This window comes from Pseudopipra pipra, chromosome 1 (assembly GCF_036250125.1).
Source record: "Pseudopipra pipra isolate bDixPip1 chromosome 1, bDixPip1.hap1, whole genome shotgun sequence".
Taxonomy (NCBI): Eukaryota; Metazoa; Chordata; class Aves; order Passeriformes; family Pipridae; genus Pseudopipra; species Pseudopipra pipra.
In genome coordinates this window covers 109262617-109284525 of record NC_087549.1, presented here as the reverse complement: position 1 = coordinate 109284525, position 21909 = coordinate 109262617, and the positions used below count along the sequence as shown (strand labels likewise).

The following is a 21909-nucleotide window of genomic DNA, read 5'->3' as shown; positions in this document are numbered from 1 at the left end:
TAGCTGTGTATGTGGTGGCAGAAAAAAAAATAATCTTCTGCTGCTTTTGTATATATGAGTTTGGTTTTCCCAGATGAGGCTTAGGGTTTTTCTTCTGGGTTGTATTTAGAGTTGTAAACTCATCAGGACTGCATGTGTTTTATTTGGAGCTGTAAAGTGGGAATAAATATAGAAAGATGTGTATGCTTTTTAATAATAGCTGAACCTTGAACTGTGCTCATTTCCCAGCTGTCCAACACCAGCTGCCCTGCCTCACCTATGTTTTCAGTATAGCACTTCACCATCATCTAACCGAAAATTGAAAAGAAAAAGTGGTCTTTGCATGTAATGGCAGTTTCCTAAAGGCTCAGAAGTCAGCATCTCACTCTTCTGTCTTCTCTTATAAATTAATTCAAAATTAATTCATTAATCTCTTCCCCTGGAGAGGATTCCTGGCTGCAACCAGGACTTTGCTTCAGGGACCTCTCTCCCTCTATGGCTGGGCGAGGCTTCTGAACGCTTCTGAACTGCCCTTGTACCCAAAGCTCTTGTTAAAAATAATCCAGCAGCAGGTTCGAGCTGTCTTAAATTTCTAACATTACTACTGTGCAACTGGTGCTTTAGAAAGAAACACTTTCGATCCTCTTTTTAGAATGAATTTTACAACCTTTATTTGGAGACCAGTGTTACAAAGGTACTTGTGATCGCAGAGGTATCCATGGTTACTTCTGTTTATGTTTGTCTGTATTTGGTTAAAAATTAGCTTAGTCCCATTTCTAATGAGGTAGGTTGAAAGAAAAACTACTTGCTGCTTATTCTAAAAGTCAACCCTTTCCAAAAGGTTTCCAGTGCAAGACAAAAAGGTGTAGATGTCAGGTGAGATTTAGAAAGGTGGAAAGAAGCTAAGATAAGGTTAGCAAAGTGAAGCCCATTTTCTCTCTTACCCAGGCTGTAACTGAGAAACGTGCTGAGTAGATGTGTTGGGGCAAAGGGTTTCAAATGAAAAGTAAAATTAAAAAATAAAGCTAGGGAAGATGGTAGGGAGGGGAAAAAAAGATCGGGGAACCTGGAGCTGAGTAGAAAATACTGTATTCCAATACAAAATAAAAAAGGGAGTCATGGGAGGATAAACAAGCCTAATTTAGCTTGTTATGTGCAGGAGAGTAACCAGTCATGAAAGCTCAAGTCTATCCCATTGTGGCGGTGTCAAGATGGAAACAGGAAGCAGCGACAGCCAGCCAGGGTGACATGGATGGATGGAGGGGAGGGTGTGTGGTGGTGTGGGATTCCCAGCACTCTCAAGAAGGGTGTCACTGGAGGGAGGCCCCCACAGTAGTGGTGTTTCCCTCATGTGCACACACCTCGATGGGCGGCAAGGCTTGCAAGAAACCATCCAGAGCAGGGGGGAGTTTCCTGCACTGCCCCCATGCTCTGCATGGCCTTCATGCACCGGTCACTTGCTCTGGGGCTTTGCTGCCTGGCTTGTTCTGATTCATCAAGCCTCTTTGAGTTGTGGCTGCTTGACTCACGATGCCTGGGCTGGTACATGCCGTCCTGCCCTGCGCTCAGGGAGGAAATGTACCCGAGGGGAATCCCCCCTTTTGCAGACTGAAGTAATTTCCCAGTCCCACAGACCATCAGCTGCTATGGGGACAAAGGGTATGCAGCTCTGTCGTTCACCCAGGGAGAACACATGCCTCTCTGCAGGTTTTCTGTCATCTGTGTCGCTGCAGTAAATGTGGTAAGACCATTTTATCTGCCAGAAAAATAAATATTTGTTTGGACAGTGTTGCCTGTCTAGCGGAAACTCTGGTTTCTAGCTAAAAAGTAAGTAGTGCTTTTAAGGTCAAGTGGAGTACATCTTGGACACCATCCAGGACAAACTTGACTTTGAGAAGTCAAGGTTGCTCATGATTTCAGTCCTAAAATTTCTGCTCCGATGGAACACTGACTATCCTCTACTCCAATAAATATACAAAATTACCTATTAAGGTAAAGCGTATTGTCCTCCAGATATTTATAACCACTGTCCTGCTGTTTTCATTCTAGGGAGGATTTCTAATTTTGCTTGTAGTTGGATTTGTGTCCAAATGTGTATTTGTTTCCCTGACAGAGAAAACCAAGAGGGTCTAAGAAGCAAGGGGTTGGGGGGGAGTGATACCTCATAGTGCCAAATTTCCTCCACCTTCTGCTTCCCAGTACATGTATGTTCAGAGATAAATGATAGAGCAGTTTGCTGAACAGAGCTGTGCACACATTGCAGGGTTCAGTTGGCAGGAAAAAAATGTACTGTTTTATCTGAGCCAATGGCATGTAATGCAGAAAATTTGGCTTAGAGGTCAAAACAACAGATTTAGAATTATTACTTTGGCATAAATGTCTCATTTATCTTCTTGTTTGTTACAGGGCAGAGGCATAAACAAGGCAGCCTTTTGCAGAGAGGGAGAGAAACTTCAGGCTCTTTCTGCAGGATTAGTAATAAATGATATTTGCTTTACAGAAGGGCCACAAAAGTAGGTTAAAAAAAAAAGGCCCCAAAATACATACAACTATTTCCTGCAAGCTCAAGGTGTCTGTTTCCGTCTTGGGTTTTGGAGGATTTTTTTCAGCTTGTTGGACAAACCCTTGTAGCTGTCAAATGCTTTGTAAGATATTAACTATTTAAGTTAAATCACTACTTTATACCTCGTCAGAACACGAAATATATAAGTGTTTCCAGATGTTATTTACTATTTAGGAGTAAGGAGACCTTATAAATTATATACATTTAACTAGACAGTATCACTCTAACCTACTGGGGAGTTTTAGTGTTTTCTCTAGGATTCAACCAGGCTTATATCTGACAGAACTTTTTAGCTCTCCTAGCAGTGTAATTTAGAGCATAAGGGACTTGTATTTGAACAACTTAGTCCTCAGAGGAAATCTGAAAGCTAAAAAAGTGCAAGGGAAGTGTCAGAGATGGCTGTGAAGGAAATCAGAAGGTGAGGAAGGAAATCAGAAAGAAAGAACTGATTGCATGGTGGTTTGAAGGAAGGTTTGATGTTGAGCTACAACACAAGGGCCAAAGTGAGGACCAGATTTTGGACCCTTACTGCGGATAGTTGGAAACCTTGCACGTTTGCCACATTACAGAATTCAACCTTTGACGTCAACATCACTGCATTACTTTCTTTTTATTTTTTGTAAACTGAGATTAGTGTTCATGTCTGTGTGGGGGTAACAGGATGCTGTTCCAGTGACAGAGCTTGAAATAACTGTCTGCCTTTTACCACCCTCTGGGTATATATATTTTTTATTTAGTATTTCACAACATAGTTGTGTTTAGAAGTATCAAGGGTCGTTTACTAAACTAGGTAGCTAAGCTATTGAAGCAGTGTTCTCTGGACTAATTAGTCTTACTGCAGTGATTATAAAGCATGGCTACTTAGAGCAGTGCAGCTCTTGGTGCCTTTGGGCTAATTATTTTGAATAAGCATGTCCTGAATTGGTATGTAACTCTGGGAACAACAAGGCCCTGGTTTTTATTGGCACTTCTAAGTAACTGTACAAGTAGAAAGTCACCTTTTTCTGCACGTGTGATTTAATCCCAGACAACAGGATAGCCAGCCTTGCCAAGTGAATTTCCCTGCGGCACATGTATGTGTATGGTTATCTTCAGATGCAAAAACTGCCATCTCTTCTAGTGGAGGCAGAATTTACTGCCTTTAATTGGATATAAACCCACTACGCCAATTGACATGCTTGAGAAACGTGCAGATCTTCAAAGTGGAGAGTGCAAGGATTGCCAATAATTCATCCTCAACATACCTTCAATAAAATTATCGTGCCAGAGTCTGCATAGTAAATGCTTTTTTCTTTTTTTTTTTTTTTTTTTTTTTTTTTTTTTTTTTTTTTTTAGCAAAACTACTGTCTACTGTCAGGAAGGATTAAGATGTGCCTGGATGTACAGTTCGGAAGACAGAGAATTCATCAGTGCATGTTTTTGCTCTGGCCTAAATTGCTGCTATGCTCTTGCTGACTTTTTATCTTCAATCTCTCAGCTCGCCGGTGAAAAATTCTGTTGTTCATAAGAAGTGCTTGCTGTAGATGAGAAAAGCAGGGCAAGTTTTATAGAAAGGTGACAGTACTTGTTCCTTTTCTGGCCAGATTTCAGAACAGCAGTGATTTGGGATCTGAGCTGAAGGGACTTTGCCATGGTTCAGGTGTCCTCGGTAGATATCCCTGATGGAAAGGTGCAAGTGTTCAGCTCACACAGGGGGATGCAGTCAGGAACTTAAAAATATGCTAGTGGTTTCAGTCAATTGCATGTGTTTTAGTGCTGGCTAAAAGTCTGAAATTATTAGGACAATGTGAGAAAAAAGGTTGAAAACTTCAGTGGAATAAATTTCCAGTCTTTCCAGTCTTTTTATTTTATAATGTCATCTTCAAAGTACTGTTTTAAGAACAGACTTTGGATTAGTCATGCTGTAAAGTTTTTAGGAGGGTTCTTACAATGTTTTAGTAGTACCTGTGAGTAATTTTCTGAGTAGCATCTCAGCAAGCACTGAGGCCCCTTCCATACCTAGAGAAATTTAAAAATACTCTCTCATGTAGTTTAGATGCAGAGTTACATTCACCAAGATCACAGAATCACCCTCTTTCCTCCTTTGAGGCTCTGTGCATTTCAATGGCAGTCACTGGGTGACAGGGTGAGAGGCCACCTCTGATGGCCACCTAGTTTTGGTGTGTTTTGGGGAATGGGGCAGCAGTCCCCAGTGTGATGCACAGTGACTGAGCACTGGAGTGAAAAGCAGTCACTCATTCAGGGACATCCTGGATCGTAGCACTGCTTTGTCCCAGGGTGACTGTATCTTACCTTTGAATTTTGAAGCTTCTAAGGGTTTTCTCTAAAAAGAACTCTTGAATATCTTCTTGCAACAGTTTGCCATCAGCAAAACAGAGCTGTTGCTCAGTTGTGTGGTGTGCTGTGGTTTCTCAGTGTTTCCCTCTGGGGATCCGTTTTTGCTCATGAGGGATTGTATTGCTGTTAGCAGCAGCTGACCTTTCTTATGTGTGCCAGAGCATGTTTTTGGCTTTCAGGCATCGGATCTTTTTCTCTGAGGTTTTTTTTTTTTTGATTGGGTTGTTTGGGTTTTTTTACTGCCTCAGATGTATGGTGAGAGCACAGAGGGTACTTTTTGCAATCTTACCATGCAGCTGGTGTAGTTGAGAGACAGACTGAACATCTTACATGGTAATGGAGCTGTGTCTTAGCACAGTTTCTTCTCAGAGATATCCTATCCTTCTGCCTGTGTTTTCACCAAGACTATGGTCTGTCCTGGAATGTCTGCTGGTTGATCACAGTCTGAGTTTACCTGATTTGGAGCATGTGCAGGCATTTAAGGGACCCTTTTGTGCAGGCCCAGTTCAAGACCAGATTGAAAGTATTGACACTTCTGTGTCAGCCTCAGTGCTGCCTCCAGCTTTAATGGTGGCCAACAGAAATGGGACAAATGGCAGAAATTAAGTAGAGCTCTCTGATACTTGACCTGGTCTGCAGTGCGTGGTAGGACACCATACTGCCCTGCCTGTCAGCAAAGTATCCATGGAAGGCTCCAAAAACACACGTCCTGGCCAGGAACTGTGGTGGGTCTCATGTACTGTGGGCATCAGAGACTTTTGAATGGTAGGGAGGAGCCAAGGTCTCTGGGCTCTGGCTGCACCCATTTTACTGCCTGTGGAGTGTGCGTGGACCAGAGCAGGTTCTTCAATCCAAATGTCGTCACAGATTTATATGGGAAGACTGAAAACTGGGGAAAGGGCTGTAGCTTGAGCCTGAGCCACCCAGGACTGAGGAGGAGCTTCTTTCAATCAGTAATCACATGTCCAAATTTACCTGAAATTTCTGTGGTTCTCTGAAAAGGACTGATTTTTGTAACAGCAGAGGCCCAGGGCTGTCAGCCTGGAGCAGCTGCTGGTCAGCAGTGATTTTTTCCCATCTGCTGTATAGATACCACAGGGTGTTCCATGGCACTTAGATAAGGGATAAGTGAGGTCCACACACTGCCTCCCCAGCAATGCAGGGCCCTGGTCTTGCATCCTCATAGAGCCCTGGGATCTGCATGTGGCCCTGTACCATTGTAGGCATTTAGAGCTCTCTCTTGTCTTTGAACATGGGTTTGTGAACCCATTGTCCTTTAAATAAATAAACAGAAAAGCAACTTAGAAAGTTGAGTCCAACGCCCCAGCAAGCAAATGATGCATTTCCCAAGACCCTCCTTGGGCCAATGCAAGTCCCTGGAAACCTCTCCTCTGTATGAACTTCAAAAAGAGAGAGGCATCAGCATCCTGGGAGTGCTGCCTGATGGTATGCCTATTATCAGCTGCTAAGCAAAGTGTGTTTATTTTAGCACAAAGGCACTAGTGACTAAGCTTGAAATATTTTGAAATTGGTGCTGAAATGACCTTGAGGTCATCCTGAAGGTTCCACAGCTAAACAGATTAGACAGACGTGTAAGGGATGAGCAGTACATAAAAACTCAGGGCTCAAACACCCTGTTAGAGAGACGAACAAGATATCTTGTAACAACAAGTGAAGACATTAAGGTTGAAATGCCAAAGAATTTTAATTGTCTGAATTTTATCAGGTGCGAGATTAGCTAAATTCAGAGTGAAGTGAAAGTGAAATATGGTCAGGAACCAGCAGTTTAAGACATGTCGTAGAGCAACTGATCCTCAAAGCAGCAAGCCACACATTAATATTCCTATGTTTTTCAAAAAATATCCTCTCTGTAGTCTTCGTGATGCATATATAAAGTAGGCAGTGATCAGTACGTGATTCCTCATATGCCATTTAAGTTCTTAATCCTTCCTTTTGGTGAAAATACAACAGAATCTCTGTGCTCAAGTGAAACCTGTGCCAGCCTCTGCAGGCACAGTCAGAAGTATTGCTTTTGAGATGGTCTTGTTTAGTTTAAGGTACTGTCCCGTGGCAGGGAGCTCAGCACAGGGACAGAATCCACTGCCACCCTGCTCTGTGCTGGGGGACAGTCCCAGTGCTGTTTCTTTCACGAGTGTGGCTGCAGCCAGAACATGCATTTCCCAGCTTGACCGGGACAGTCCCCAGCGCAGCCTGGGGGGAAGTGAGCTTTTCCTGCATCTTGCTTTCCTAACTGTATGATGAGAGGGTACTTCCTCACCTCAAAGGCACACTGGGAGAAGTTCTTTTCGAAGTGGGTAGGGAGAGGCTGAGAGCAGCAGAGGAAGACAACAGCTCTGTTTGCATGCACTACTCCCAGGGTGGCTGCAGGAGCACACGATCACTTGTGGTTTTTGCAAATTTCCTTTTACATTTCTGCCAGCGGCTTAAAGAGAGTCATGTACAGGAGATAAAAATAGTTAAAATGCCCACCTCTTCTGTAAAAAAAGTAATTAAATCATCCTTGCCCTCCCTCAAAGTGCTCTTGGTGTCAGTTGTTCTGCACAGATTCATGTAATGCCAACTTACAAATTCTTTATAAAGAGGTTTATCCCTTTGCTGAATGAGCTTGCAGCAGGAGCCCAGACACAGCACACTGGCAATGGCACCTACTCTGCAGGTCTGTTGCCATCAATCTTAACCTGCTAATGTCACAGGGTTAAAAATACACTGGGTGCAGAATGGCTGGTAAATGCTTTTTTTGTCACCGTGGAAGAATGATGTCGTGGCAGTGATCCAAACCTCATCCCTTCTGCTGGAATGGCTGCTGCTCATGCACCAGCCAGGGCCTTTTTCCAAAGAAGCCTCTCCTCATTCCATGGCCCCATGTATATGTTTTTCCTCACCACTGTCAGCTTGTCTTTAAGGAGAGACATTGCATGTAGGTGGAAAGTCACTTGAGCACCTCCTGTTGCACTAAACAGAGAATCCAGAGCCCACACTACAGCATAATTTAAAATCAAAGTTAAATGTTTTTGTTTGTTTTTTCATTTTTAGGAGAGCCAAATACCAATGTTGTATTTAAATCAGCAGGAGATTTTCAGGAGTACTTCTTGCTGCATTAGGCTTGTTGATAAATTGCTTTGGACTGTTCTTGACAAGGCTGCTGCAAGTCTCAGGTATCCCCATGCCTCTCCCTTCTCTCCTCAGAAACTGGGACTCTGCAACTGCAGGTGAATGTACCAGACTTACCTGTGGACAGGCAGGCACACAGGAGGGGTTATCATACAAATGCACACCCTGGGTTATGAGCCACAAAGATAACGTGTCCAAGATTAGATACTTTCAGTTTTGGGCTGTGGGTCCTGTTTTGGTGTCAGCAACCTTGGCAACATTAGAGTGGATAAGAGAAATGAGAGTGGGATGCTTTCAGGTTTGTCGGGTTTTCTTGCACGTACTATCCAGTGTTTGCATTGGTGCAAGGATGGGCTGGTGCCCTGGGTCATATCTGACCTCCAGGTTATGTGGTTGTCCCCAGCAAGGATTAGAAGAGAATGGGGAACAATGACTGTGTCGGGGCCGTGTGCTTTTGGCTCCTACACTGCCCAGTAAACACGGGGTTGAGCAGTGCCTACAGTTTAACCATGAAGCTCCTGCACATGCAAGCCAGGGCTTGTTCCTCAAGAAGCATGCTGCCCTGTCCTCCATCTGGCTTGCTGGCTGAAACCTGGGCAGGGCACTAGGGGCTGCTGGTGAAATGTTGGTCTTAATTCAGTGGCAAAACTTTAGAGCTTCATCGGAGCATCTCCATTTCCCAAGTCATTTCCCAGCCTGAGAGTGCCCTCTGGCGTATGCAGGGGACGATAAAGATTGTAGTTTATTGAAGTGGTTTTACTTGGCTTCCTCCTTTTATTAACGCTTTGCAGCCAGTGTGGTTATTTGCCAAAGGCTGCCGGGTAGGTGCTTGCCATAAAGCACCAAGATGTCACCCCCAGACCAGGCCCATGTGTTGTCCACATTTATACACCCAGCAGCCGATGGTCGCTTTTTTATTGATACTGGCCATGTGCAGCATATAAAGCAGGAGACATCTGGGCCACAGTGTCTCAGATCCAGTTTCCTTCCAGCAATGCCTGGTAGGTGTCCAAAACCAGCCTGCAGCAGGTCCTGCTCAGGCTGTGCCCAGGCAGTGCTGCTCCCCCTGCCCTGGGTGCTGTCTCCTGGCACAAGCCTGTGGCTCCAGCACAGAACTGTTCCAGTGATAGGCTGAATCTCAAACCCCGGGCTGAGTTGGTAAACTGGGCTTCAGTGAGGTAGGAACCACTTTTTATAAGCAAACAAAACCTAGCCCTTTTCCCTTGGAGGAAGGCAGGGCATTTAGAAGCGGTGGTGGCATGAGCATACATTGCCATAGTTACATGGAACTGAAAACAGACGGTGAATGTGAGGCATAAACACAAAAGCTTCAGTAAATACAAATCTTCTCCATATGTAGAGTCTTTTCTTGGAAAAACTTTGTCATCTTGTCTATGTTACAACATTCTGATTTAAAAAAAAAAATATTAATGGTTTCAAAACTTTCTGTTGGCAGCTGCAGAAACAAATGTGCTGGTACAGAGCAGAGAAGCCTTTAAGTGCTCTGGTATTGCACTCTGCTGGGGACAGAGTGGGTGGTCAGGGATTGCAGTGCCTTTTCTGGTGGCTGCTGATTGAAGGCACCTCATAGCGAAACAGCAAGGTTGTGACATTTTGAGGAATTAAGTCAAGTATGGGCCACTCTTTGCATGCCCTTTCTTCTTTCCTCCTTGCTTATCTCCTGGGGTGTTCTCCAGCGTGAGTCAGAGTATCCTCATTCTTCCCAGAGTTAAAATGCATGTAGTAGTCTGCCAGGAGGTGGTCCAGGCTTGCAAAGCTACCACTTCCTACCCAGAGGTGGGACTGTTGTCTGCATCAACTGACTGGCGTTCATCAGCCACCGCCAGTGGAAGAGGAGATGGGGGCTGGAGTCTGGGAAGACCCATGCTGGGGTTGGGTGCTCTTCTCCACCTGTATGGGGGCTGTCCTTGGATGTCTTTATTGTTGTTTGCTTCTCAGCAGCCAGGTTTTGCTCACATTGTCTCCCTGCTCTCTGCTAACCTTCCTTTTATCTCTGTGGCTTTTTTCCCTTAGGTCGAAAGCTGAGAGGAAAAGCTTTTTATTTTGTCAATGGCAAGGTGTTCTGTGAAGAAGATTTCCTGGTAAGCATCCAGTTGGCCCTTGTAATGACACATTTCAGTGTCCCCAGCAGACATGCAGCCATTCTGCCTGTCAGCTTTGCCTGTGTTTCACATAGTTCTAATCTGGCATCCTGCCTGGCCCTTCTGCTCCAACATTTACCCAGAGCCAGCGCCAGCCATGGTGGCTGCCCACATGTGGTGCTGGAAGTATCCAAGTGAGAGGCCATGGTTTTGTGGCGCAGAGCCCCTGGTTGAAGCCATAATCTGTTGCGATGGCTCCTTCAAAGCACGTCCCTGTGGCCATATTGTGGAGGCAGGAGTGAGATAAATGGCTACAGAAGAATGAATGAGTGAATTTCCCTTTTCAATGGACTGGGTTTGCTTGGGCAACTTAATGGACATCTTTCTGTTGCCCTCAATGGATTTTGTGTGATGTAAGTGAGCATCCTTGGCTGGTGGAGATAAAAAGCCATATTCCCTTCTGCCTCTGGGTCCTGATAGATTAATCGTTCACTGAGACTTGAAAAAGTTGTATTTGCCTACTTATTGGTGTAGTCTAGTGATTTCTGTCAGAGACAGGTGAGTTAACCTTTGCTCTAATCAGTATATCTACATAGGCTGAAAATCAAAAAATTGATTAAATACATCTAAAATATTTCATTTTTCAAGTTTGCACTTCTGCCATTCAGACAGATGATATACTCTGCCTGAAGTGCATGTCCTGGACAAGACAGACAGTTCCTTAACGACAGATCTCACCAACAGCAGCAAAAAAGTTGCCCAACTTGGTTGTTATCCTATCAGGGAGCTGGGACAATACCACTGACCTCAGAGAAGCTTCAATAGCACTACAATGGTGCAATCAAAGAAAGAATTTGGCTTTTCAAGCCTATATATACAGATATTGTAATATGAATATGGGATAAACGCAAGTAAGTTCCTGGCTTGTAGATTCATGTGGTGAAATAAGCACGTAATAACTCTTATTAGTAAATGCCTTATTTGCATGTGCATTTATGGTATTTACTTTTCTACTTAATAAACTTGAATTTCAGACTTGGAAGTTACAGGAACTCATAGTCCTTCTGAACATGGGCAGTCTGGTCTGTTTACAGAATATCCTCTGGGGACCCATACACACCTCCCTATAATGAAAAAAGCATTGGGAAGTTTAGCTTGTGTAAGGAGCACAGAAAAAGGACCAATAACACATATGCAAATAACACCCCACAATACACTGTTGTTTATGCTTGACTGGCCTTGCGAAATTTTGAGAGAATTCTTTTTTGTCCTTGCAGTATTCTGGTTTCCAGCAGTCAGCTGACAGGTGTTTCATTTGTGGTCATTTGATAATGGACATGGTAAGTGATAATTGCTTTACGAGAAAAAACTCCCACAGCTTTTTAGAAGAGTGCATCAAAAGCAAAATATATTCATATCCAGTACTGTCTGTTATCATCTGGTAGTCTGCCTAGTGTGAGATTGGTAGCAGAAAGAAAATCCACTAAGCCTTTTGTTGATTTTTTCAAGGAAGTGAAGCTGGCACCATGCTGTGCATGGTGCAGAGACTTCGCTCTGCCTGTTTTCGGTGCGTGTTGAAAAGCAGAGCCTTGAGCTCTTTCATCCCCTTTCAGGCTTCCCTGGACAGTGTATTTGAAATCCCATTGATGCTTCCTGCTCAGCAGTGCCATGGCTCTGCAGTGCTCTCTTGCTGTGAGGCACCAGTGCATCTCTCTCAGCCTGTCTTTCCCATGTACCTTCAGGATTAAGCCACTTCCTTGTCATTTTTGGTGGGCGCTGATAGTCTGGGGTACGGGTTTGGCCCAGAGTATGTGCTCCAGACCTCAGTTCAGATCTACCCAAGTCCTTGCAAACTCTTCCGTAGATATGTCGACATCCTGCTGAAGCAGGATTAGGCAGGTACCATCCATTCCAGATGAGCATGGCGTGGGTAACAGCTCGGGGGTCAGCTGACCTTTAGCCAGCACTGGGCAGCATTTAGTTAGATGTTGTTCAGAGGGAGACTGGTGTAGCTGGTGGTGTAACACTACAGCTGAGGAAAAGAAATTAGGAATTTCTGATTCATAGCACACCTCCCAAGATTTTCTAATGCTTATCATTAATTATCTTTTTTTGCCTGCTTACACTGGAAAGCATTTAAATTGGAAAAGGTATGTTTTACTCAGAAGTCTGATGCCTCTGCTGATGGACCATGGTATTCCTAGCAATAATATTTGTTTCAGCCTCTCATGGAGAATATGAAGATACATTTCCTTTGTCAGGCTGGTAAATCTTTCCTTGTGATCCTGCTAAGTGTTCTCTATCTGTTGGCTTCAGAAATTATTTTGTTTCCTTTAAATTCTGTCGCTTCTATCCTTTGTCATGCTAAATACCTTGACTGAGTCTCTAGATTGTTTTCTTACCCATGGTAATAATTAATTTCTCTGGAACCAGGTGCTGGTTCCAGAGAAAATATACATTGATACATATTTCCAGAGAAAAATATATTGATTCCAGCTGCTCTTTCCATTCTTTTTAACTGGTTTTTCAGAAGTGGTGGTGAAAAAAGACACAGCCCTGCTGATGAATATGTAGTATTGTCTGGTGTAAAGCTGTATGTTTGTAATTTTCACCTTTATTGGCTATTCACATGCATTTTTTCTCTTTCTTGGTTTGTTGCAGATCCTGCAGGCTCTAGGGAAATCGTATCATCCAGGCTGCTTCCGATGCGTGGTCTGCAATGAGTGTCTGGATGGTGTACCATTCACTGTAGACTCTGAAAACAAAATCTACTGTGTCAGAGATTACCACAAGTAAGGATGAAAAAAACAGCAGAGATGTTCCAATCAATAAGCCTCTAATTTAGCTTTTCAGCTAGTTAGGAAGTGTAGATTAGTAAAATAGGTACAGGGTTAGAAGTTTGAGGATGGACCTAGACCCTAGAAATTCCCCATTTCTCCTCTTGTCCTGACATTGACTCCTGTGTAACTCTGAGGAAGTCACATAACCCCTGGGCTTCAGTTGCCCCTTCTGTAAAGCAGAGGGAGTGCTCATGAAGTGTTCAGTGATGTACAAAATCAGTCCACTTTAAAGTAAACCCGTGAATGCCTGTGGAAATTAATGTGAGTTACTTTTTGAGTAGCTCAGGAGCTGAGTTTGACTTTTAAAGAATCACCACTGAACCTGCAAAGCAAAGCAAAACTAAATTAAACAACTGTTAAATCCACTTTAAAAATCACTTGTTATTTAGACAGTAAGATAAAATGACTATGCTCTTAGCTGGTAGTTTTGATATTAGAGCTGCATATATTTGAGTCCTTCTGGCTGGCTTTGCTCCTTGCTCCGTTTTCTGGACAGGGAGAGTATTAAGTGTTGCTCAGGCAGCCCTTGGAACTCTTCTGTGTTGTGCCAAGATTAGAGTTGTTATAATCTAGTTGCCAAGATTAGTGCCTCTGTGTGCCATTGTTGTTCTGAAATGATGCATATTTCCTTGCGATTTAATTTAATTAATTATTGTGTTATAAGGCCTTAAGAAACATGGTACTGTCTCTGAGGTTTCCTGCCCCAAGGTTGCCACTTCTTTTGATATGTTTTTCTGGGGATGGTCCTGCTCAGTTTCTCCTCATTCTCTTTTCCAAATCTCTCAGTAGCAGCCAAGAATTTTACAGAGGATTTTGTATTTTTTCTGGTACTGAGTGTAAAATATAAAGTCTGTTTTTGCCTGATTGAGCAACATGTGCCAAGCATTACTTAAAATCAGTGCTAAAGTGAATTTATGATCTCAGGATGCAAAGCTTTCCTGTGGATAAGTTATTTACAGCTGCAGCTTTTTGTCTTATATTGAGAACATACAGGCCTCTCTTTTTGTGTTGATCTATAACTTGCCTTCAATTTCTCATTGCTCTTTCAGAGTTTTAGCTCCAAAGTGTGCAGCGTGTGGACTTCCCATTCTGCCCTCTGAGGTGAGAGCCTTTTATTCCATATCCCCTTGGGGAGGGAGCATCATGTCTCAGGTCTTGCTCTCTTTGACACTTGACCCTATATCAAGATGAATGTGTTTATGGATGGGGAGAGATGGTCGTTTCCTCTGGAGTGCAGCCTTTTGACCTAAGCTCATACGCTGTTCTTGAGATGTGACACTTCTGCTCGATAGCGAAGCGGACAGGCTGCTTTTTTCATCTCCTGCAGGATGAAGCTGCTGCTAGTTTCATGTTCAGGATAATTTTCCTTTTTGTCCATAAATGTTGGTGGCACACATGAATGACTTCTGTGTGACCCCTCTGGGACTAACTCATTTTAATACTTGGAGGAGATGAATCTTAGCCAAAACTAATTTAAAATGCTGAGAAATGTGATCTAGTGAAATTACCAAATCATTAATGCATAATTTGAGGTAGATGTTACTGTTAAACAGAAAGAATTTTACCTTTCTGGTGTTACATTTTGGAGGATATCTGTAGTCAGTCAGTGATGAAGCTTTGCTGCAAAAACAACTGCAAGTGGCAGGATTTATTTGCGGTCCCCAGCCAGCCACCCAGCTGCATTTCCTCAACATTCATTTTGTTGCAGGAAGCAATCTACAGAGTGCATGTGTCTGATCCCGCTGTAATCCTTTGTAATTTCTGCTTTGCTCAAATGCTTACAGGGGTCTGATGAGACCATTCGAGTTGTGTCCATGGAGAAGGATTACCATGTGGAATGTTATCACTGCGAGGTAGGTCAGAAGCTTTCCTGGGGAGTAGGCGCTTAATAGTGATAGCTACTATTATTTTTAAGATGGAAATAAATGTCCTGCCTTCCAGTGGCAGTAGATGAGCAATTCAAACTTTGCATTGTGCGACTCTTTCCATCGGTGGCTGAAAAATTTCCAGTTTGAGGACAAAAGTTTTTGCAGCACTGTGTTTCAGCTGCAATTTCATTTGCTATCCATAAAGTTATGGGCAAAGAGTTAGTTATTGCTTTTTAAACTTGGCAGTTTATTTGTTAATGAAGGAAGCATGGTGACTTAGTTAGGTTTATTGCTGCCTTTCAGAAACCTTGAGCTCCAGATCACATTTAGTGTATCTGATTTCCAAGTCAGATTGTTCAAAAATGCTAAGGTGATGACTGATCCTGTGGGGTGTAAGTTACCTTCACTCTCATAGGAAATGAACATGTCATTGGGAATGGACAAAGGATATGGCTGCACAAAAAAAAAATAAAATTCCAGGAGATGCCAGCCCTAAAACACCATTTGGTCTCCGTGCAGGTCTTCCAAGAAAGCCTTCATACTTCTGTGCTGTAAATTAAAACAAATAGTTGTCTTCTCTCACTGTGCTCATAATGGAGTGACAAGAGGCCCTGACTCCACAGTCTGGTTTCACATCAGTACAACTGTAATGTGAAGAGGTGAATCTTACCTGAGAGTATAAGGAGATATGAGCACATTTCAAATGTGGTCGCACCTTGCCACAAGATAAAGGTTATTTAATAAAACTGCTTAAGACAAATTTGTACAAGGCTGCCCATCACAATGCCTATGCCAGATGTTTTCCTTCTCGTGACACATATTGGAATTATTAGGAAGGAGCTGTTGGCTGGGTGTTTCCTGTCCTTGTCACAAAATCACCTTCCTGGAAGCCAGACCCAGCTCACACTGGAAGACAAACAGAAGCTCTAATAATTTGCACGGCCTCTCTTTGCAGGACTGTGGGATGGAACTGAACGATGAAGACGGGCATCGCTGTTACCCACTAGATGAACATTTGCTTTGTCACTCCTGTCATCTGAAACACATAGAGAATGGCACAACCCCAGCAGCTGCCTACCAGCACCACTACTAGCCAGTGTGGCTGACATCGGAAAGCTGGGACAGAAGACTTGTTACATGATCTCCCTCTCCCTGCCCTCAGTTGATTTCCTGTGCATGTTTTTCGCCAGTCGGCAACATTTCTATAAAAGGATATGAGAGATTTTTGGTGGATTCCCAGAGTTTGTATGCTTGTGGATTCCAGCTGTATCAAACCATGTCTACTTGACCAAGAATGTGGCATGTTATCTAAACTGATCAGTTTACTTTTACGTGCCTTTTTCTGCTGCCTGGAGATTCCTCTTGGCTCATTTTGGAAGATTCTTCAGTGAAAGCACAATTTGCTGTTGTGTCTATAAACTCAGATCATGTCATGCACAATTAAAAAGCCAGAGGCTGGCTTGTCTGCCTGCCTGCCAGAGGCATCCTGTCAATCTACTGTTTCCTGACAAGCACATTTCATCAGGTTCCCTGAAGGACATCAATGTATTAGTACCAGTTTCTAGACAGTCTCTCTCTTTTTATTAATTCTTTAGGAAAAGAAAACAAAGGGGTCTGTGCAAAATGGCACACTCAGACCTTTCTGTTAATTCCCTGAACTCCAGTATCAAGTCTGGCTGTAAAAGCACCAACTTTCTGAGCACAAACCAGGCATACTGTCTAGCAGCTGGAGTCTGACATCCCATTTCAAACAGAACAAAAAACTGGAACAAGCTAGGCTAAGCTACTGCAATGACTTGGGGCCCAGGCTTGTATGTCAGCACGACACACAGGGGCCAGTCTGCTGTGTCAGAGTCTGAATAGTGGATCATATTTGGAAAGGAAAGGTCGGGATGGTGAAAGTGTGGACACAGGGGAAATCCATCCTCATTCTTGCTTGCAGAGCTCAATTTGAAAAAAAAGCTCTCTGTACACAGACACTTGGCTGGGTTTTCCAGTTTGTCCCCACAACTCAGCCCTCAGCCTGGCCACTCCTTTCCATGGTGTTTACCCAGCACAAAGCCATTTCATAATGGTGCTTATTTAGAACTCAGGGAGCAAACTCGAGATTGGTATGAAGGCTTTGTTACACAGGGATTTGGAACCCAGCTCCACAACCTGAACTCAGATGAGTATATTGGTATAAACAGATTTGCTCCTGTGAATAACAGCTTATCTGAGCAAGGAGTTAGCGAGTTTGGCCCTTACTTTCCATTCTGCTGAGAAAGCAGAAAGACAAATCATTTCTTTTTTGAGCCCCCCCTGCTTTATAGTCAAAGAAATGTGCTCCCCCACAATATGTTACATGTATGATAGCTGTGCCTGCAGTGCATGTTCTGTACCTACCAAAGCTGTGCAGCCCCTAGTGTACAGGTACAAAGCTTTTGTTTAAGAAAAATCTCTTAATTTAAAGCCTTGGATGCGTTTGGGGATCTTAGCTACTATTTCCCACATTTTCTGTGGAAAACTACATAAATCCTCAAGTATCTATGCTAAAGATGTAAATTTGGTTCTGACTGGCAGAGGATGGGATGACATTCTTGAAGATCTTTTTGGTGAAGAAACTACAATAAATTAGCTGAGCAGTGGCACTGAGACTCACAAAAAGTGTCTGTGCCGAGAACTCACTACAGTTCAACCAAACCTCTTTTCCAGTAGCATGGATGTAGCTTGAACTTCACTTGATGTAGTCAGACTGCCTCATGTACCCATCTGGAGCAGCACAGGTACCAGGTAGCAGCAAGCTGCCTGTCTCTGCCCCTGCTAACAAACCAGCGTGCCGTGGCTGAAATGTGAGTGTCTGCAACTGCACAAGCCTCGGGAGCCTGGTGGTTTTGGCACGGAGTTTCATGGGGCTGATGGACCATCCAGCCTTCTACCCCATTCAGCTGTTACCACCTCTGCCTGTTCCTGCTACTCTTTGGGATGGGAATGGCAGCTCATGGCTGGAGGTTGATCCTGTGCCAGAAACCACCCAGACATGCAGCCCCTCAGTGAGAGACTGAAAGCTCAAGGTGGGGACTTTTCCACTGTGAAATATATGTCTTCCGAGAGTTTTATCTGTGATTTTAGAGGAGGTAAAAATGACCCCAAGTATGTGAGCCCCCTAGAGCCTTAAATTTAGCCTCCAAATGCTGGTTAGTGAAGGGATGGGAGCCGACACAAAATATAAAAGGTGCTGTACCCAGGCAGGATGGACTGGGGGCAACAAAACAGCCCTGGGCAGATCTTGTAGTGCTCTCACCTTGGTGCATTGCATCAGCTTATGTCCTGCAGCACAGTTAGGCCAGAGCGGGAAGGGGAGTGTTCAGGGTGTGGCTGTGATCTTAGGACTGTCTGAAGGGACTGAGGTGGAAAATAACACCAGCTCACATCCCTGGTAAATAATTCAGATAGTCCTGGGCAGATAGCTCCCCTCCCTGAGCTGCTTTTGGCAGTGAAGGCAATGAGGTATCAAAGTGGCTTTTGGAAGTGAGCTGGAAACGCCAGCATTGGTCGTCTGTTGCTGTCTCTGGGAGACCAGCTACTGTGTGGTTCATGCTTTTGCTAGCTCTTGATTTTTTTTAGAGCAAGCCCTTGTGCACATTTTTTGGCCTTCATTTTGTAAAGATCTGAAAACACAAGTGGGATTGATACTTTCTTTTTAAGCTGCTGTTTAAACTTCTGTCTCACCCTTGCAGCCTTCCCCACAACCTCAAAATAAGCAGGAAAGAAGGGGATGGGGAGAAGGACAATTTTCCTTTGTGGAAAGCCTTGAGCAGCCAGCTTGTGGCAAGCTGTCTTGCAGGAGCTCTCTTTGCATCACCAGAAAGTTTGGCCTCTGCTCCCACACAGTGTCTTCTTACCTCTGTCAGCCATCCCTTATCCCTCAGCATTGGGGAATGAAGGCTGCCCTACTTTCAGTTTTGAGGTTCCCTATAAATTATTAAGTGCCAACACTCTTCTGTATTTACGAAGGGCTAGAAATGACAGTGTGAAAGTGTTGAAAAAGGAGCTTTGTGGTTTTGAAGCTAAAGCATCTACTTCATTGCCCTGCACCTCTTTGTGTGCTAACTTACACCAAATCTGTCTTTGGGAGTTGGAATTCATTTAAGCTCGGTATTATTTCTCCCAGGCTGTGGGTGTCCGAGTCCCTGTTGATTTTTCCCAGCTTGTCCCTGACTGTGCAGCTGCCTGATAGTAGGTCCAGCACAGGGAGAGGCAGGGGCATCCTGCACAGGGGAGGGAGACTTCTCCTCCTCACCCTCTGCCAGCTGTCTGTGGAGCTGCAAGCCCTCACTGCCTGACTGCAGGCAGCTCCCTCAAAGGAAAAACTGTAGCTCTGGTGCTGGAGGTGTGATGCTTTGCGTGCTCTGCAGAAGAAGTTCAAAATACTTGTTAAATTCTGCCTATCCCCTGGCTGATACATGTTGGGTTTTGCTGTTCACGTGAACCTTGTTGCCTTTTAATTTATTAAGATACCGAAATGTGCTATGAAAAAGTAGTCTTGATTCCTCCCCCATCGAGTTATTCTGACTGGTTTTAGAGTAAGGGACCCTTGGAAGTCCCATTGTGCTGGTAATGAGTAACTCTCATGCAAATAGTTATTCAAGTGAATTCCCTGAAGCCTGTTTTCAGGAACCAGAGCTTAGGAGACTTTTTTCATTCAGGTCATGCTGTTAAATTTCTATTGCTTAGAATACAGAAACTCATTTAAATAGGGATTTTTGCATAAGAGCCGGGGGAAAACCCCAGCTATAGAAGAAGCAGACATTTTTGTGTAATTTAAAGTGTAAGAAACATCTATGATCAAAGTGATTTTTGAAATTGCCCTGATATTAAAACACAGGGAACAGCAGTTTCAAACACCCTAGCGAGCAGTGTTTGAAGAGATCTGTGGTTCTTCAGTTTCTGAGTTTCATTTGGGGGCTTTTAAAATATTTTCCCAGTCTTTCAGACTTTAAATGATTATATTTTTTTTAGATCTTTGTACTAAAAAGTGAATAGCTGCTTAGTCTGGAAATGGTGGAGTTTTCATCAACATCGGGTGTGCTGTGGCAGCCTTGAAAGGGGGAAACTGGGCTTCTAAGAGCTGGTATGGCTCTGGCTGGTCATTCAAAAGGGAGGATTATCTTTGGCTGCCGAGGGAAAAAAGTCACATGTGGACCTTGACTGCCTGCTACGTGCTCACTTTTGGGGTGGTGTGTGCTGTTGTGTCTGTGCACATGGATGTGTGATACGTGCTGCCTGTGAGACACCTGCCTTTCACACCTCTGTGCCCATGCCAAGTGCTTGTAGGTGCATCGTAAGCAACTTTCTGTGCATGAATGTAAGGACAAGTTGACCCAGGCTTCATCACTGGGAAAATATCTCTGGAGTGGGCAGGGAAGGGCTGTGGCCAGATACACATCCCTTTTCTCCCATCTTCTGAATGCCTGCACCACTGGGAGAAGCTGGGAAGGGGTTTGCATCTCTCATTGTGCAGCATTCATGTGCTCATTTTTCTTTTCCATTTCTGTGTCCTGCCATGAGCCCAGACAGAGCCTGGAGTTGCCACCCACCCTTTTCCTACAGAGAAGCAAAGCTTTCCTGAGAATAAAAATCCTTACCCACTTTCTTCCAGGGCAGCCAGAAGCTTGCATAGCAGTATACATCCATAGCCCACTAAAGACAAGAGATGGGAAGAAACTGTCCCCACATGAAAAAACATGGCATAGAGCCCTGTGAAGGCAGGAATGCCCTGCAGCCCTGGTATAGGGATGACTGGGCTGCAGTTCCCAGCCCTGCTGGCACCGACCCTCTTCCCCACGCAGCAGGTCTGCGGCTCATGGCCCAGAAGGGACCCAGGCACACACACAGGCTGTGGCTTTCTGTATGCAGAAAGCACATCCAGAGCCTGGCTAGTGATACTGAATGGTACTAATTATTTTATGTTTCATTCAAAGCTCAGCTCCGGGAGAGAGTATTTTAGGATTTGTGCTGGTGTAACTAACCTTAGCCTCCTGTGAACACAGACCTCTTTTCTTCTGTGCTGTTAAGTATTTATAAAGAATGAAGACTGGTAGCAGAACAAAGCCACTGGCCTGTTGTGATTTCAGTGATTAAACACAGTATCTTAAGCAGCACTAAGAGTCACGTCTTTCCTAAAGTTATGATGATTGTCAGCACCCGGAGTCCACAGGGAGGGAGTAATGCTGTGAAATGATGGTTTCCCAACCTCTGCTTTCCTCCTGTCCCGTCCCCCCCCCCATCAGTGGCTGCAGTACGGACTGGTGGGGGGGTACCTTGTCAGCGAGGTTCTCTGGGGATTTCCAGTCCTTTGCAGGCAGCTGGTACTTGCTGCATCAGAGGCCGTCCTGCTCTGGCATCCATCTGGGGAGACCCAGGTACTGGACTAAGGAGCTGGGAGGGATGTGCTGCATGTGGGAGCAGATTCTGGGCCCAGCATGGGGGTCTCCTTTGCAGCGTTCATGGGGATGGATTTTGGATAGGGTTTTGGATAGCATTGCCATGGATCTGGGAGGCAGGCGGCCACGTGGTATCAGTGACCATGATGCCTCATGTCTGAAGACTTGATGTTCCTGGATACTGCTGGCCAAGCAGCACTGCAGCAGCATGGAGCTATCAGCTAATATGAAGCAAATAAACAGGAATAACTAATTAGAGTTTGGGGTTTCCCCTCCTTGATGCAAGAAGCTGCCCAAACCCAGGGCATGACACCCAGAAGGCTGGATCCAGTGGGAAATTGGCCAGGAGGTGCCCCAGGCTTGCTCTGTGCCAAACCCCATGACCTGGGCTCATCTCCCCCTGCAGACGGGATGCCCAGGTGGACAACAGCTGTCCAGAAGGTGGTGCCCATGGTGGGGGGGCTGCCAAGGGCAGGAAACCCTGTAACACCACCCAACCCTGGGGGGTTTGGAGGCCCCCATGCTGGGTGCATGAGGGTTCCCGCCGTAGGTCTGTGTAGTAGTGTGGGGGCTGCTGGCAGCACCCTCGGACCGAAGTCCAGGAGAGTAAAATAAAACACAGGGAGAAAACGGCGGAAGGGAAAAAAAAACAAAAAGAGCAGC

At 44.5% G+C, this 21909-nt stretch overlaps 1 protein-coding gene across 1 annotated transcript in view; it reads left to right on the top strand.

Moving 5' to 3' along the window:
• LIMD1 (LIM domain containing 1) overlaps positions 1-16301 on the top strand; it is a 28732-nt gene extending 12431 nt beyond the window's left edge. Inside the window, exons 3-8 of the mRNA XM_064670229.1 lie at positions 10046-10113; positions 11391-11453; positions 12775-12905; positions 14003-14054; positions 14738-14806; positions 15777-16301. Coding sequence (XP_064526299.1) covers positions 10046-10113; positions 11391-11453; positions 12775-12905; positions 14003-14054; positions 14738-14806; positions 15777-15914 — 521 coding nt within the window. The 3' untranslated portion in view covers positions 15915-16301. The remainder of the gene's footprint in view (positions 1-10045; positions 10114-11390; positions 11454-12774; positions 12906-14002; positions 14055-14737; positions 14807-15776) is intronic.
• Positions 16302-21909: the final 5608 nt, after the last annotated feature.